The sequence below is a fragment of the Gadus chalcogrammus genome, chromosome 11 (assembly GCF_026213295.1).
Source record: "Gadus chalcogrammus isolate NIFS_2021 chromosome 11, NIFS_Gcha_1.0, whole genome shotgun sequence".
NCBI lineage: Eukaryota > Metazoa > Chordata > Actinopteri > Gadiformes > Gadidae > Gadus > Gadus chalcogrammus.
In genome coordinates this window covers 13,226,538-13,240,917 of record NC_079422.1, presented here as the reverse complement: position 1 = coordinate 13,240,917, position 14,380 = coordinate 13,226,538, and the positions used below count along the sequence as shown (strand labels likewise).

The 14,380-nt window shown below is 45.1% G+C and overlaps 1 protein-coding gene across 6 annotated transcripts in view; it reads left to right on the top strand.

The window, feature by feature from the left end:
* Positions 1-14,380, top strand: part of oxr1a (oxidation resistance 1a) — a 111,906-nt gene that overhangs the window by 83,780 nt on the left and 13,746 nt on the right. For all 6 annotated transcript variants that reach the window (XM_056602999.1, XM_056602998.1, XM_056602997.1 and 3 more), the window contains 2 exons: positions 3,929-4,036; positions 5,516-5,629. In XM_056602999.1, coding sequence (XP_056458974.1) covers positions 3,929-4,036; positions 5,516-5,629 — 222 coding nt within the window. The remainder of the gene's footprint in view (positions 1-3,928; positions 4,037-5,515; positions 5,630-14,380) is intronic.

The window sequence follows — 14,380 nt, the reverse complement described above, 5'->3', positions numbered from 1 at the left end:
TGTCACCTTCTTCTGTCGATAAAACCCCAACCTCACTTTGTCGACAGCTGTCAGAAAATAGAAACAACAGGGTGTAGGGAATGATATCGATGAGGATATAAGAATAATTTCATAAGGAAAAGAAAACACATTCATACATACAATTAACCCGGACTAAAGTTCCCCAAAGCAGGACATTTTTTTTAATTATTCAAGGTCCAATGTACTTACAACCAAGTAGTAGTCCAACCAGACTGCATAAGTCATGGCAAAATCGGAACCGGAAAATTTAAAACTTCGATGACGGGAAGGTAAGACAAATCTGTCTCAAAGCATAATACTCAATCATGGCATGACCTCATTTCGTCTCATCTGTTGGAGTGTTTGTATTGTTTAGATCGGATGCATTTCTCTTTGGCTTCGGATGTTTTTTCATGTTGACCTTTTCAATCCTACTGAATCTCCATGAGGATACCACTTCTTTTTTTTTAAATGTACTGCTATTGGACAGTCCTGATGATATAGCCCTTTATGTTCCCTCATTTGCTGTTTTAGGGAGTGGGAGCTCCCCGCATAGGCCAGATCACAGGGGCGTTAAACCACATAGTTGAGGTGGGTAGTGGAACAAATTTATCTTATTTATTTGAAATATTTCCCAGTATGTGGATGACGGCGACTGATCATCACTTGATCATGTTGGAACATTGTGCACATCCTCTGCATTTGAAGCAAGGAGGTGGGCGTAGATGGAACTGTGTGATTCCCTTCTTGGGCTTGCTGTTTGCATGTCCTTTTTTTGTGTGTCCCATTTCATACAATATATGTGGTATCTCTTTGGGTCGATGTTCGACTTTAAAAATAGCTCGCTGTTTACATTAGAGCTGAAGTGTTTCAGGAGAATCAATACGCTGTGTGTCATGCTGGCCCGGTTGTGACCATTCTCTTGAGGTTTCTGATGTCGTTGTTGTTCCCCGACCTGATTAAAGACGTCATTAAATGTTTTAAATCAGCCTTGCAGTGTCTTAAACTTGCAATGATGCGGTGCATAAAGCAGCGCTTGTCCCAGTTAGCCACGTATTCACTCAGCAGGGCGCCGTTCAGTAATTAGGTGCTTTGTGCCGTTTTTTCCCTGCACTCACGTGTGCGAACATGAGTGTAATCAATGTATGGTATTGGATAAGCTATAGAAAAATCTGTAATGGGATCCGTAACCCATTGGGTCACAATAACATTTAGGTGCAGTGAGGTTGTGTTGTCTTGAATAAAGAGAACAGTCTTGCCTTTTGTGGATTTCTTTTTCTGCAGTGTAGGGGAAACAAGTTCACAAGCAATTCGGATGAGTGTCTCTCAACTGAAGTATTGGAGGGTATTCTTACAGTATACAGTTGGATACCATTGGCTTAACAGCAGAGCACCAGTGTCTCAATGTTAGCATAATGAACATTGACGGGAGTCAGAGAACTGCCAGGTGCATAACAGGGTACACAGTTTCCCGGTGCTTTCTTAGCTACTGGAATTGTATGGCCATCATCCTTGGGCCATTTGCAAGCAATAAGTTTCAGTTGAGACTTGATGATTATCAAACAAATGCATCTTAAAGGATTAACTTGGACATGAAGTATAGCACGTTGTTAAGATTCCCATTAAAAGCTCTAAAAGCCAAATCAATAACGACATTCAATAGACATTTGTTCTAGATGACACAAACTGGAAACAGAATGGTGACTAGTTAACGAAATGAAATGTAAAACAACTGTAGGAGATGAGTAGTATGTCAGGTGTTTTATTATTTTTCCGATCGAAAAATGAAAGGATATAATTCAATAGGAATTAATAATCAGATATTGTTTACCTCATATCTAAGAAGTTTGAATTATGAAATACCGGTTTTGTTTTCAATACTCTTTTTTTTTTTCTGTGTCTTTAATAGCGCATGCTTGTATCTGTGTCATTTTTTAATTTGTTTAATTTGTCATAAGCCCACTCCCCACCCCAAAATACACACTGGTGCTGTGTCAATAGAGCCGGACCCTGTCCTTTGGCAATCTGATGGGATGACGCATGAATGACACAGGGCCTGGATGCAGTCTTGCACTCGGGATGGTCACATGTATAAGCTACTAATGACCAAAAACTGTCTATCTATATATATATAGACATACCGTTATATGTTATCTTTGCACATGTAATTCATTTATTCATGCTAGCGTGTCTGTTACTCCTGGTCCATGGGATCATATATCAGTCCTTAGTGAGTTTATTAGATTTGTCTTCAGGGCGGAGCAGCATGTTAGGATATCATGGCACTTTTATTCATAGAGGAGTTGTGTTTTGATGTGATTTGGTTTTGAAAAATGATGCAATTAGCATTTAATCAAGCCAGCCTATTTAATCAGCCTGCAAATGTAGTTGAAGGCAGAAGGCTGTTGTGTAACAGACTTCGGACGAGTGTTTTGGAAGCGGCTCGAAAATCACAAAACACATACAGTATGTATTTATTTATTATTATTTGGATTCATTTTTTTGTGAAGCCATGCTTACACTGCATTTTTTTCACATTTTATTCCTGTGCCAGTTATATTAATTTCCACACACTAGACCTTTGTCCAGGCCTTTCTCCCCTCCTGTGTGAGGAAGGATACAGCAGGATGTTGGTTGATCTTACCTTGCCTCCTCTTGCTCCTCAAGAATCCTGAATCAGGCTTTGTTTTGGTTGGCTCCTCGGGTCAGCTTTCAAGATCTATGCTTGATACAATACTTGTTATAAGTTTGATATTTTTTGAGGAAAAAGAAAAGGGTTTACCAACTGGACCATTTGTTCACATACTTGAATAAAGGATCCAGTTGGTACACACTTTTCTGTTCTTCTGAAAGTGTGTGTGTGTGTGTGTGTGTGTGTGTGTGTGTGTGTGTGTGTGTGTGTGTGTGTGTGTGTGTGTGTGTGTGTGTGTGTGTGTGTGTGTGTGTGTGTGTGTGTGTGTGTGTGTTAAACATTCCTCAGTGTCTTTGTGAGAAGAAACACTTGGTCACACGTAACAAGGCTCGATTGGATGTTCCATGACTGCTCCATTTAAACTCCCTCTCCTTGTCCCTCTTTATTAACGGTTAAGAGTCTGCACATATGCCAACGTCCTCCCCTCCCCATCTGACATTTGTAACACACAAAACGATTTTTAAAAATCCTGATATCTTTTAATAGGAAGGTTAAAAAAACTAAAGATTTGACAGAGATGACGCTTTTGTGACAGCAGTTCATGAATACCTTAACCTTTTGTACAGCATAAAGCGACATAGACACACTGCTGTCTGTATGCTTACTGGTGGAGACATGGGATAACATGTGTGGCAACAGTGTAACATCTATGCATGAGGAAATGCTCCACCTGATGGTGCACACACACACACACACACACACACACACACACACACACACACACACACACACACACACACACACACACACACACACACACACACACACACACACACACACACACACACACTTACCTAACACCTTTGCTACCTTACCTCCCAACCAACATGACTCTGGTTATGTCGGTTCTTCTTTGTTGGGTCTACGGAATAAAATGTAGAACCAGTCCAACGACAAACATGTCATTTGACTTGCTTCTCCATCTTCTGTTTCTTGGTGAAACCAATAGCTGTTTATGATGACCATGAGAATTTGTTACATTATGAAACAAGGCTGACGATAAAATCTGAGCTCTTTTCTCACAGCATCACACTCGGAGGAAGGGAGGGTGGGGAGGGCTGAAGCTAGTCATCTCTGTTGAACCATATCTGAAAAACACTGCTATTCGAAGAACCCATCACATTACAAACAGTGCAGCTGCGGTTCTTAACGGCAGGCGATTCTTCCACCCTCTCCTATCCTCACATGCAGCCTGCCGCCCCGACTCACCCCTTTCTCTCTCGTTTTGTGGTCCAGGTGGAATCCCGGGACACGCTGAACAGCATAGCGCTCAAGTTCGACAGCACACCCAATGAGCTGGTGCAGCTCAACAAGCTGTTCTCCAGGGCCGTGGTGCCTGGCCAGGTGTGGACCCGGGCCGTGCACCCCCACCACCACCCACTCACCAACATACAGTACACAACCCCACCGACATACAATACACCACCCCTCCAATGGAACATGCCTCATTTATAAACGGCACAAATCCTGGCATTACATTTCATCGGTGGCCTAGAAAGGATTTTATCTTCAAAAGGATTTTTGGACGGATATATGTTGTTTTTTCCTTGATTTGATCATTTTGTCTCCTTTGACGACGTCTTGGTGCATTTATCGCACATGCTCTTTGATGTCTGTAAAAAGAAAAAATCGAAAGTAGTACATGAAAACTTTATTTCGGGGACAATGTTGATTCCCTCGATGGCTCGGGGTCAGACCGACATGTTACATGCAAGCACACATTCATTGGGAACTAACCATGCCTTGAACGCCCACAAGGTACCTGGGGCTAGGTCTCCATGCACACAATCATACGTTTATGGGCTATTATGTGGTTCAAATGTTGTGCAATTTAGATGTGGTCGAAAAGCTGGATGGATATGTCCTGTAGTTTATTATTCAATACACTGTATTTAAGAAGACATTCTTCTCTTATTACTGTGAACTGTCTAACAGCTCCAGTCTGTCAACTTTGTTCATCATGTACTCTCTTCAGGAGAACATAAACATGCATTCAAACCTAGCCTCTTAAATACATTTTGGAACACTTTGATTTAGCTTGAAATGCCTGTTGGACTAAATGACTTGGAAGCTAACCTGCTTTAAGTCTGCTAAAATCAGTGCCCCATGCACATGCCTTGATAGATCTCGCACTGTTGAGCGACAGCCAGATTTTAAAATTGAGAGACGGCAGGCATCCAACATAATATTTTCCTAGGAAATTTCTTGGCCTCTGAAAGAAAATGCAGATGGTGACAAGCCACTCTGGAGCCCAGCTCTCTGACTCTCTTTGGGCTCGGGGAAGGACAGACAAAGGCAACTTGAGATGTGTCCAAACAGTGGGCGGCTGGAGAGCACTTACCAAGCCATCAGCCGTCTTCTGGTTTTCATGGCTGGGACTTGAGTGATCTGCACACTGCACTCCTGCACAACCACAACCACTAATTTATCCACCTTACTGTTGCACTCACAATCACAATGTGTATATATTTCCATATATATGTGTGTGAGTGTATATGTGTGTATTATATATATCTATGTACCGGTATGTACATGCATACATACCTACATACATCGAAGTGTATTTCTTTCCCCATATTAATTGTTGAAACCTTTCCATAACTATTTCATATAAAATAGATATGAAATTGTGTATATTATATGTGTATTTTCTGCACATGCGTGTAAATGTTACATTTGATCCATGCATTTGTGTGTGCCTATCCTTTTTCCCCAACCCCCTTTTGCATGCATGCGTGCGTGCATGCATGCATGCATGCATGAGTGTTTGCACAGAGGCTTAGCCTGTGTAAATACGGAACGGTCTTTGTGTTCTGTGTGCAGGTTCTGTACGTCCCTGATCCAGAATACATCTCCAGTGTGGGAAGTTCCCCCTCCCTCAGTCCCATCAGCCCCCTGTCTCCCACCTCCTCTGAGGCTGACCTGGAGAAGGTGACGGTACGTTGACCCTCCCCCCAGCCCCAACCCCCCCTCACACCCGCCGACACACAATTCTACACAGTCCAAGTTGAGGAGCACTTGCAAAATACAACTTGCCAATGACTTTGACCTATTGCTACACATACTACGGTTTGATAGCATTCACATGCACACACACACGCAGTAGAAGTGGTACATCTGGGTACCTGTTGCCCAGTCCAACAAAAAAAAAAAAGATGTTAGATTGATGGTTGATTCTGGAAGTCACGTTTTTGTGTCTTCAACATGCACACGTGTGAACCAGTTTGTGGGCATATTTTCCTGATGAGTGATTAGAATGGGCAGCAACTACCCACATGTACACACATACCGAGAAATGTGTCTCTTGCACACTCATCTCTCGCATACGCACGCGCACATACTGTTTGCAGAAACACTCACAGCCTGGCCTGCTTTTGTGACATCTCAAAGTCACGCCGATCATCAATTTAATGGCAACCACCCAGAAGGATGTGTCATAAAGGACACAGCAGGGGGAGAACTGTCTCATATAATCCAAGGATATGCCAGGGACAATGTCTAATATTGTCCAAGCAATGAGGGACACGGTTAAGGGATGCGGGGGGAACTGTAATATTGTCCAAGGCCAAGACAGGCTGTAATAGCATTTTGTTTTCTCTGTGTAGGAATGTATTGTGGCCTTTGGCTTCCCAGGGCTAGATGTCAAGCAAATTGTTGCCTGCCATTTTCTGGCAGTGCAGTTATTGCTTCATCGGGTCTGTTAGGCCGAAAGGGGACTGTGTTAATGAGGTCTGTGATGAAGGACAATTTGGTGGTGGTGATCGAACCGTAACCAATATCATTTTTTTTCTAAATCATTTTGTGTGAACGTGCGTGCCACAAATGTAAACAACAGCAGTAGCACATTGGTCTTTGGTGTTAATGTTTCTTTTTTTAAGTACTTGCATGTCATAATATATTCTGTCCATCAATTCCGTACAGAAGATCACACATTCATTCATAAATGCCAAATGCTTTTGGGGAGAATTGGAAGGAAGATCTTTTGACAAGCTCTATTGGTAAGGTGTTTTAGTGAAGCCAGGACAGACTGGTTGGACCTCCCAGACCCCGTGTTGCCCTGGCTCACAAGGCCGAGCAGCAAGTTTAGAGGGGCCCTCAGTCCAGGGGACGGTTGCCTTGGCTGGTTGACGCCGCCGTTTGTCTATGAATGATGATTATGGCGAGGCAATAATTGTACAGCACTTTGAGTACCCACAGGTCTGAAAAGCGCTATTTAAATGCAGTACATTGACCATCTAACATGTTAATTATTTCTGCCACTGCAACTCAAGGTAAGTGCCCAGCCTCTTGTATAACCTATAGCTGGTTTGTTAAAGCAAGCAAGTAAGAAGGAGCGCCGCGTGGCTGGGAGTTTGCCTTGACAAAAGGTTGCTGCCGTTCCATGGAGTGAACGCTGCTGAGAAAGGTTGCAAGGCATTGATTCAGCAGCTCTAAAGATAGCCCGTTTTAAAGGGCTAATAGTGTTTGATCGTGGGACCTCGGTTGTTCTCGGGACAGAGTTGTGGGCTTAACTCAAGAGGAATAGTAGAATAACCATCCTTAAATAAAAGATTATTAAATCGTTCTAGTTAAGTATGAAGTATGTATGAAATTGTAGTAGTGATGGTATGAAAACAGTACAATTGCTGGCATAAATATGCAGAATAAATGTATGCATATACACACACCTCCCCTCCCAGCCCAGTGGCTCTCAAACCCCCCTTGCTGCAGGTCAACTCTTTTGTCGTCCGCATCCGAATGAGCCAATCAATAAGCACTGCAGGAACCTCTGTGGACCCCCCCCCCCCCCCCACAAGAAATACAGTCTGTTTGTACCCGCTGGCCCCTGTCTCCTTGGCAACGGACATCCGTGTTCTTTATTTTCTGTTGCCCCTGCCGGAAAATTGCTGCTGCTGCCGACGGCCTAACAGCCACCGCACATCCATCGAACCGGGGTCACCGCCGTCATGAACGGACTCCGGGGGCAGGCGCTCACCCGCCTCTTTCCCTCCCCCCTCCCCCTCCTGTGTCCACCTGTAGTTCCCCCAGCGCGGCAGTGGCGGGCCCAGAAGAAGGGCCTCCTTAGTTGACTTGACTTATCTATTTAGGTCAGGCCTGATGGAGGAACGAGAGCATATTGTGTCGGCCTCTCCACGGGGGGCGGATCAGAGAGAGAGAGAGAGAGAGAGAGGGAGAGAGAAGGGTTGCGACGGCGGAGGAATTAAGCCTTTAAAAGTGATGGGGCGTCGGATATTTAGAGCAACTGGAAGCGCGGCGATGGCGGCGGCGATGGCGGCGGCGATGGCGGCGGCGGCGGCGGCGGCGCTTGCTCTCCACCAGACGTGAAGCGAGGCAGCAATTATTTCAGGCAGAGGAAGTGCACTGGAAAGGCAATGCAGATAGGGCCCGATGGCTCACTGAACGATGTCTCGGCTGCAAGATCTGGGTTTGTTTGGGAAATGGGTTTTATTTTTCTGTTTTTTTTTACACCCGGCTGCTCTCTTTTCCCAGTCTGTGTGTGTGTGTGTGTACGACTCTATGTGTGTTTGTGGGTGTCTGCAGCCTGTATTGCCAAGGGCTGTTTAAGCAGGAAGCAGGCGAAGCGGCTTCCAGGTGCTGTTTGATTCAAACGCCCAGGAAGAACCCTAATAACAACTTATTCCTCCACAACCCTGCATTTTCTAATTACCAGACTATTTTGGTGCCATCATCCTATCAAAGAGGCCATCCGCTAATAGACGGGCACAAGTACATATATATAGCGGCGAGGCAATAAAATAGGCTGTTGTCTTTGTCTGCTCTGTATACAGATGCATTTAATGCAGCAGCTGTTTAAATAGCCTATTACTGGATGTTCCCCTAGCCTAAAGAGTAACACTGGGAATTGCTGGTTCCCCATTACTGTGATGAGCAATCGTACAAGAGCACTATTGTCGCGCCATAGATGTCATATAAGTAACGTTTTAAAAGGCTGCAATGTGCCCACCATCATTTGTAAGGAAATCACTTCACATCAGACGTTCATCCATCATGGTAGGGTGGTACCTGTGGAATACATAACATACTTGGTGGCACAGTCTCTGTGTTAATCTACACACCAACCTTAACCTTTTCTGTGGTGTTTTGTTTATTTTTGACTTGTTGGGTCTAAAAGAGGTCTGGGGTATGACATGTGTTCAAGGCCCCCTCTCTTTCTTTCTTTCTTTCTTTCTTTCTTTCTTTCTTTCTTTCTTTCTTTCTTTCTTTCTTTCTTTCTTTCTTTCTTTCTTTCTTTCTTTCTTTCTTTCTTTCTTTCTCGCTTTCTTTCTCGCTTTCATTCTCGCTTTCATTCTTTCTTTCTCGCTTTCATTCTTTCTCTGACATATCTGTCTCACTGTGTATCCCTCTGTGGCATTTGCAGACAGGTTAATTTGCTTTCTATCACACACAGACACACACGTAGTCTTCACAAGCACATAGGAATAGATGGGTACACATGCAGGTGCACACGCACGTTTGCTTTGGCACCGTCACGCTCACTCTGCCCACTGCTGACCTTCCCCCGTCACCTCCTGTTCTGGCATCCACGCCTTTATCCTCCATTCTCTCCATTTCTCCCTCCTCTACTTCCTTCCTTCTACCGGGGTGGGATCTAAAATTAGCACTGGTGGAATGACGAGCACTTTTCATGAACTGGGACTGGATCCACTTATTAGGTACCACTAGTCTCCGGTTCCACGGCTATTTAGGGTGCGCTCCCCGCGATGCGCTTTAGTGGCTGCCGACACTGTTGCACCATCTCCGCTCGTGTTAGCGTTCAGACAAATGCGTCTTAAAAAGCACAAATTAATTCAATCGGCTCTTTGAGTGGACTGGAGAGAGTATTAGAATTACGGGACTTCTTCCCGGATTACCCATCCCCCCGTCTCCTGTTTGACATATAAAGTGCGTAACATTTTCTTTTCTTGTACATTTACGTTGAGTCATTTCGCTAATGTGGTTATCCAATATGATTTCCAAGTGAGGTTGGGAACGAAATCCATACCGAGGCAACTACCAATTAAAGTGCTGCTCGGCAAGTTTCCAAAAAATACCAGATATGAGTGCAGGAGAGCGGTAGGAACTGGAAACTAGGGTTCTTGTATTTGAATATGATAATTATCAGGTCATTATGAGTCTGTACTGCAAACGTCTAAATATAATAAAAGGTTTGACGCAATAGAGTACTAAAGTGTGTCGTCACGTTTCCATAGCAACCGATTTTCGGTTCTACACAAACCAAATTAACAAAGGGAAATCCCATGCCACACGAACGTTTTATAGAAGAGGAACGATTTTTTTTGCGAGTCTGCTTTACCAATGATGTGAGTAAAATTGAGATTGGGCCAATTTACCGTTACATTATAAACTTTGTCTTTCATGCTAGCGCGAACTTTTCCTTTTAATACCCCAGGGGAATACATGAACGCCTAGACATGTTTCGGTTGGTAGTGATTTTCACCTCTTGAAATTGATTTATTTTCGTTTTGAAAGAAACAACACATGGAAGCAACGGAAAGTACCATCTCTCGTTCGGTTGTTTAGAACTGAAAATCCGGTTGCCAGGACAACGTGACGTTTTCAGTTTAGTACTCCATAGAGCTCGTAAATACGCCCCTTCAGGTAGACCCCTCATGGGACCTCTGGGCGAGGAAAATTAGAATGGGAGTCAATGGAACGAAATTTATTATTTTCTGATCCCAGTCATTAAATGCCTTGGATTACACATATTTTGTTTGGGTCCAAATAATAATTTTTCACGTGAAGGGTTTGACCGTTTATTGTGCAATTGTTCAGTTAAAGGGTGTAGAGAAAACACAATGAGAGACTACACGTCTCGTATGTGACGTCACGCTCCCTGCAACTGGCGTGGACATGACCGACAATCTCCCCATCGGCATAACTGAAAATCTACACATTTCACCTCTTTCGATGCTGTTATCCTCCCCTTGGAAAAAAGCGGTGAGGTGGAGCAGAGAGATCGCCATGCCTGTACCAGAGTGGTGGTGACGTATATCATTCGCGTCGAGAGCAGCGAGGGGCTGTAGTTCACAACGCGGCCTCACGCAAAACCTAACATTATCAAGCTTCTTCTGAATTTTTTTTTTGTTTTCTTTGCATGAAAAATTATAATTTATATCCACAAACAACATGTGTAATCGAGGGCATATCAGAACTGGGACCAGAAAATAATTACTTTCTCTCCAGAGGTCCCATGGGGGTCTCCCGGAAGGGGCGGACTTACGAGCTCTATGGAGCTCTTCGATTATCAGACGTCATGAAGTCACTCAACGTCCTGCTCCTGCTTCCTGAACGGTCAATGTCCGCTTGGGGGCGCTGTGGAGTCGTATTTTGTGGTGGGATCTCACACTGTCACGGTCAAGGTCAAAGCACAGTGGCATCACTAAATCTCCTCCACCAGCCTTTTCTGTCAATATTCGAAGGGCAAGGGAAAAAAAAGCCTGCACAGATATCAAAGCTAATTTAATAAACATTCTGCTATTGAATGTTATTCCATGCAGTTGACATTTCACCTCTCAGAAATGCCAGAATTAAACTTATGAGCTGTTTCGTTATGAGATCTCTCTCTCTCTCTCTCTCTCTCTCTCTCTCTCTCTCTCTCTCTCTCTCTCTCTCTCTCTCTCTCTCTCTCTCTCTCTCTCTCTCTCTCTCTCTCTCTCTCTCTCTCTCTCTCTCTCTCTCTCTCTCTCTTCCCCCCCCCCCCCCCTCCCTACTTTGATTCCAGCCACTGACTCCACAAGACTTCAGCTCTGGTCATTTGACTACATTGAAAGCAGCAAGTGTTTGACTTCAGTTTTTCCGTACGGACGATGTTTTGCACAGCCTCTAAATATAAACGATGCCCTTGGTCCTGCTCTTTCAATGGCTGCGGTTTGACTGGAGGAAATCCATTCAAGGTTCCGGTAGTTTTACAACACCCTGCGGTGTCGTCTTGTGCCACCGGGTTCAACCTTGATGTTCTAAATCATATGTTTGTGAATGAGAAGCGAGGGTATGTGCGGGCGGGGAGATCTGGAGCTTGGAGTGAATTTAAGTGTGTTCTGTGGGACAATGTTTAATGGCCTGCAGGGGGGAGTGAAACCTTCTGCTAAAGTATACAAGCAGCCTGTGTTTACGGTGCCTACAATTTGATGACAGATTGGCAAATTGGAGGTTCCACTTCCTCATGTTGACCGATCATACTGTACACCTTATCCCTGCGCTTCCTAAACACAAGGGACGCTAACTCAACGCATAGATAAGGGTAGAAGACGAAACCGGGCGGGAACTCAGAACTTCGCACCCTAAGTTCTGGAAAGCAAGGAGGTCCCTCCCTTCCTTGACGGAGCGAAAATGAATATCGTGACAAGAAATTGATGAACACCTTTTTCATTAAGTCGTATACACCACTATCTTCGGTCTTTGCAGGCTACTAAAGGTTATATAGGTACGCAACAGTACAGTAATGCACGGGAACTCACTGAGCCTAAACGAGGCTTTCGTGCCTGGAGTATCATAACGTTGGCCTAAGTCCCCGTCGCTCCTAGTTGATTGAACGTGTTCATTTCCATATCAAACACAGTTGTCTTGAGATCAAGTGGTCTTGGTTGTCAACAGTCGACAGGCATGAACATGTCAACACCTGGTGAACAGGTTGCCTGAAAACCGTTGGAGTCAGCAGGTTGGAATACCCACGTCTGGCACTAGTTCCCTTGTGAGCTCTGGGTAAATTGCAGACACCTGTGTGTGTGTGTGTGTGTGTGTGTGTGTGTGTGTGTGTGTGTGTGTGTGTGTGTGTGTGTGTGTGTGTGTGTGTGTGTGTGTGTGTGTGTGTGTGTGTGTGTGTGTGTGTGTGTGTGTGTGTGTGATTGGTGGTTGACACCCTTTTTCACCGTTGATTTTTCCCATGATAGGCCAGTGTTTAGTTCTTTCTATGAAAAAGGAGTTATGTGGTGACTGCAAGACGATCGTCTATAGCAGGTGTGCGTCTGTCTGTTTATGTGGATTCTATTTGCACATTATGTTAAGATGCACTGTGTCAAAATAATGTCTGCAACTAAATGAACATGTACGGGGGGCAGAGACAGAGAAATTGAGGCTTTTTGTTTTTTTTGTCACCTCCTACCTCGAAATACAAACGCACAAGAATACGAATGAACTGCGGCTGTGTTATTCCACTCGGACTCTAGTCTATTTTGGATGCAACAATTCAAACAAGTTATCTCCCGACGCCGCCAGGTGATTGGGGCTCAATGCTGTCCGACCAGTAATCCGCGTGAAAACAATCTCCCTTTTTTTATTTTTTTTCAACACATTCAAAGGAGGAACCAGGAAGCGAAACCCAGGGCCAATATGCGGAACACTACCTGGTGCCGCCGCCGCGCCCACTCCCCGACAGCAAAGGCTTGTTTTATTGGAGAAACCGATCGTTCGGCCCCCTCATCCCAGAGCCGGCGCTCGTTGTGTCGACGTGGGTCAGGAGCCCCGGGCAGTGTTCGGTCGACTGTGCTGGGAGACGAGGACGAGGGAGGCGAACGTAGGCGCGCGCGTGTCAGCAGTGCAGCAGACGCTTTTTGGTTTTCTTTCTGGCTCCTACTCGTCTGGCGGCGCTTGACATTTGACAACATTCACGCAGCGCCGCACTTTTTTGGTTAGCTTTCTCTTCTTTTTTTTGTCCAATTTCGTGCGCTCTTTCTCTTCGCCTTCGTCAGGCCCCGCCACGCACACGCGCGCGCACACGCACACAGAGTATGTTCTCCTTATGTACCTCCAGGCTCTACTCCCTCATTATCTTTTTCTCCGAAACACAAACACGCATCACCCCACTCCCCCTCACCCAACTCCACCACTCACCTCCTCCTTTACCATCCAGAGAGCTCCTTCAGTCTGACCTGCTGTCGGTCTCTCAGTCTCATTGAGGCTCACTCAGTGGGAAAAACAGTCTGCTGTTCTGCCCCAGTGACAGTCCCATCAGGCTGAACATCTGCCCAGCGACCACCGCTCCTTCTTACCCTGCAGTCAGTTATGCAGACACACATGACACCCCCAGTCAGTCCAGTCAGTCAGTGAGTCGGTCTTCCGCTGCACAGGCTCATAGATTGCATGGCAGGGAGCCACCGGTAGAAGCAGCTGGCCCACCATTCCTCGTGCTCACAGCCCAGCAGTCGCGCCATCTGTGGCACATCGCCGCAGCGCTGTTGGCTGGGAGACAAAGGATCGCAGCAACAACAGAATTGAGAATATATTGTACCTGCCAGCATATAGGCCTGGTGTGGTGAGATCTTAGTCAGAGGGCTGACTGGCTACGCAGTGCTCTCTATGGGCTGATGGTGGACGACAAGGGCCGAACGATCATGATGGGAGACGATGATAGCTGCGTCTAGCAAATGTTTTTATTCATGACAGAAAATGGGAATAGGTTGAAGTGTTTTTTTTTTTGTTATGTCTACAGTAGACTACGTTTTTCTTTACTGTAACCGGCTGGTATGGGAACACAGAATAATAAAGCTGTTGAAGGAGTGTCGAGCTGCCAGTTTGATGGCTTACTCTGTGCAGCCATTAAATGATGTTCAAGGTGGTGCACGCTTGTTCCTAGTGCATTCAGTGTTGGGGGGGGGGGGGGGTTTGACAGATAAAAAGCTTTCAGATCCCTTCTGTGCACTAGTGTTTTAAAATAGGATTTTGGTTCAT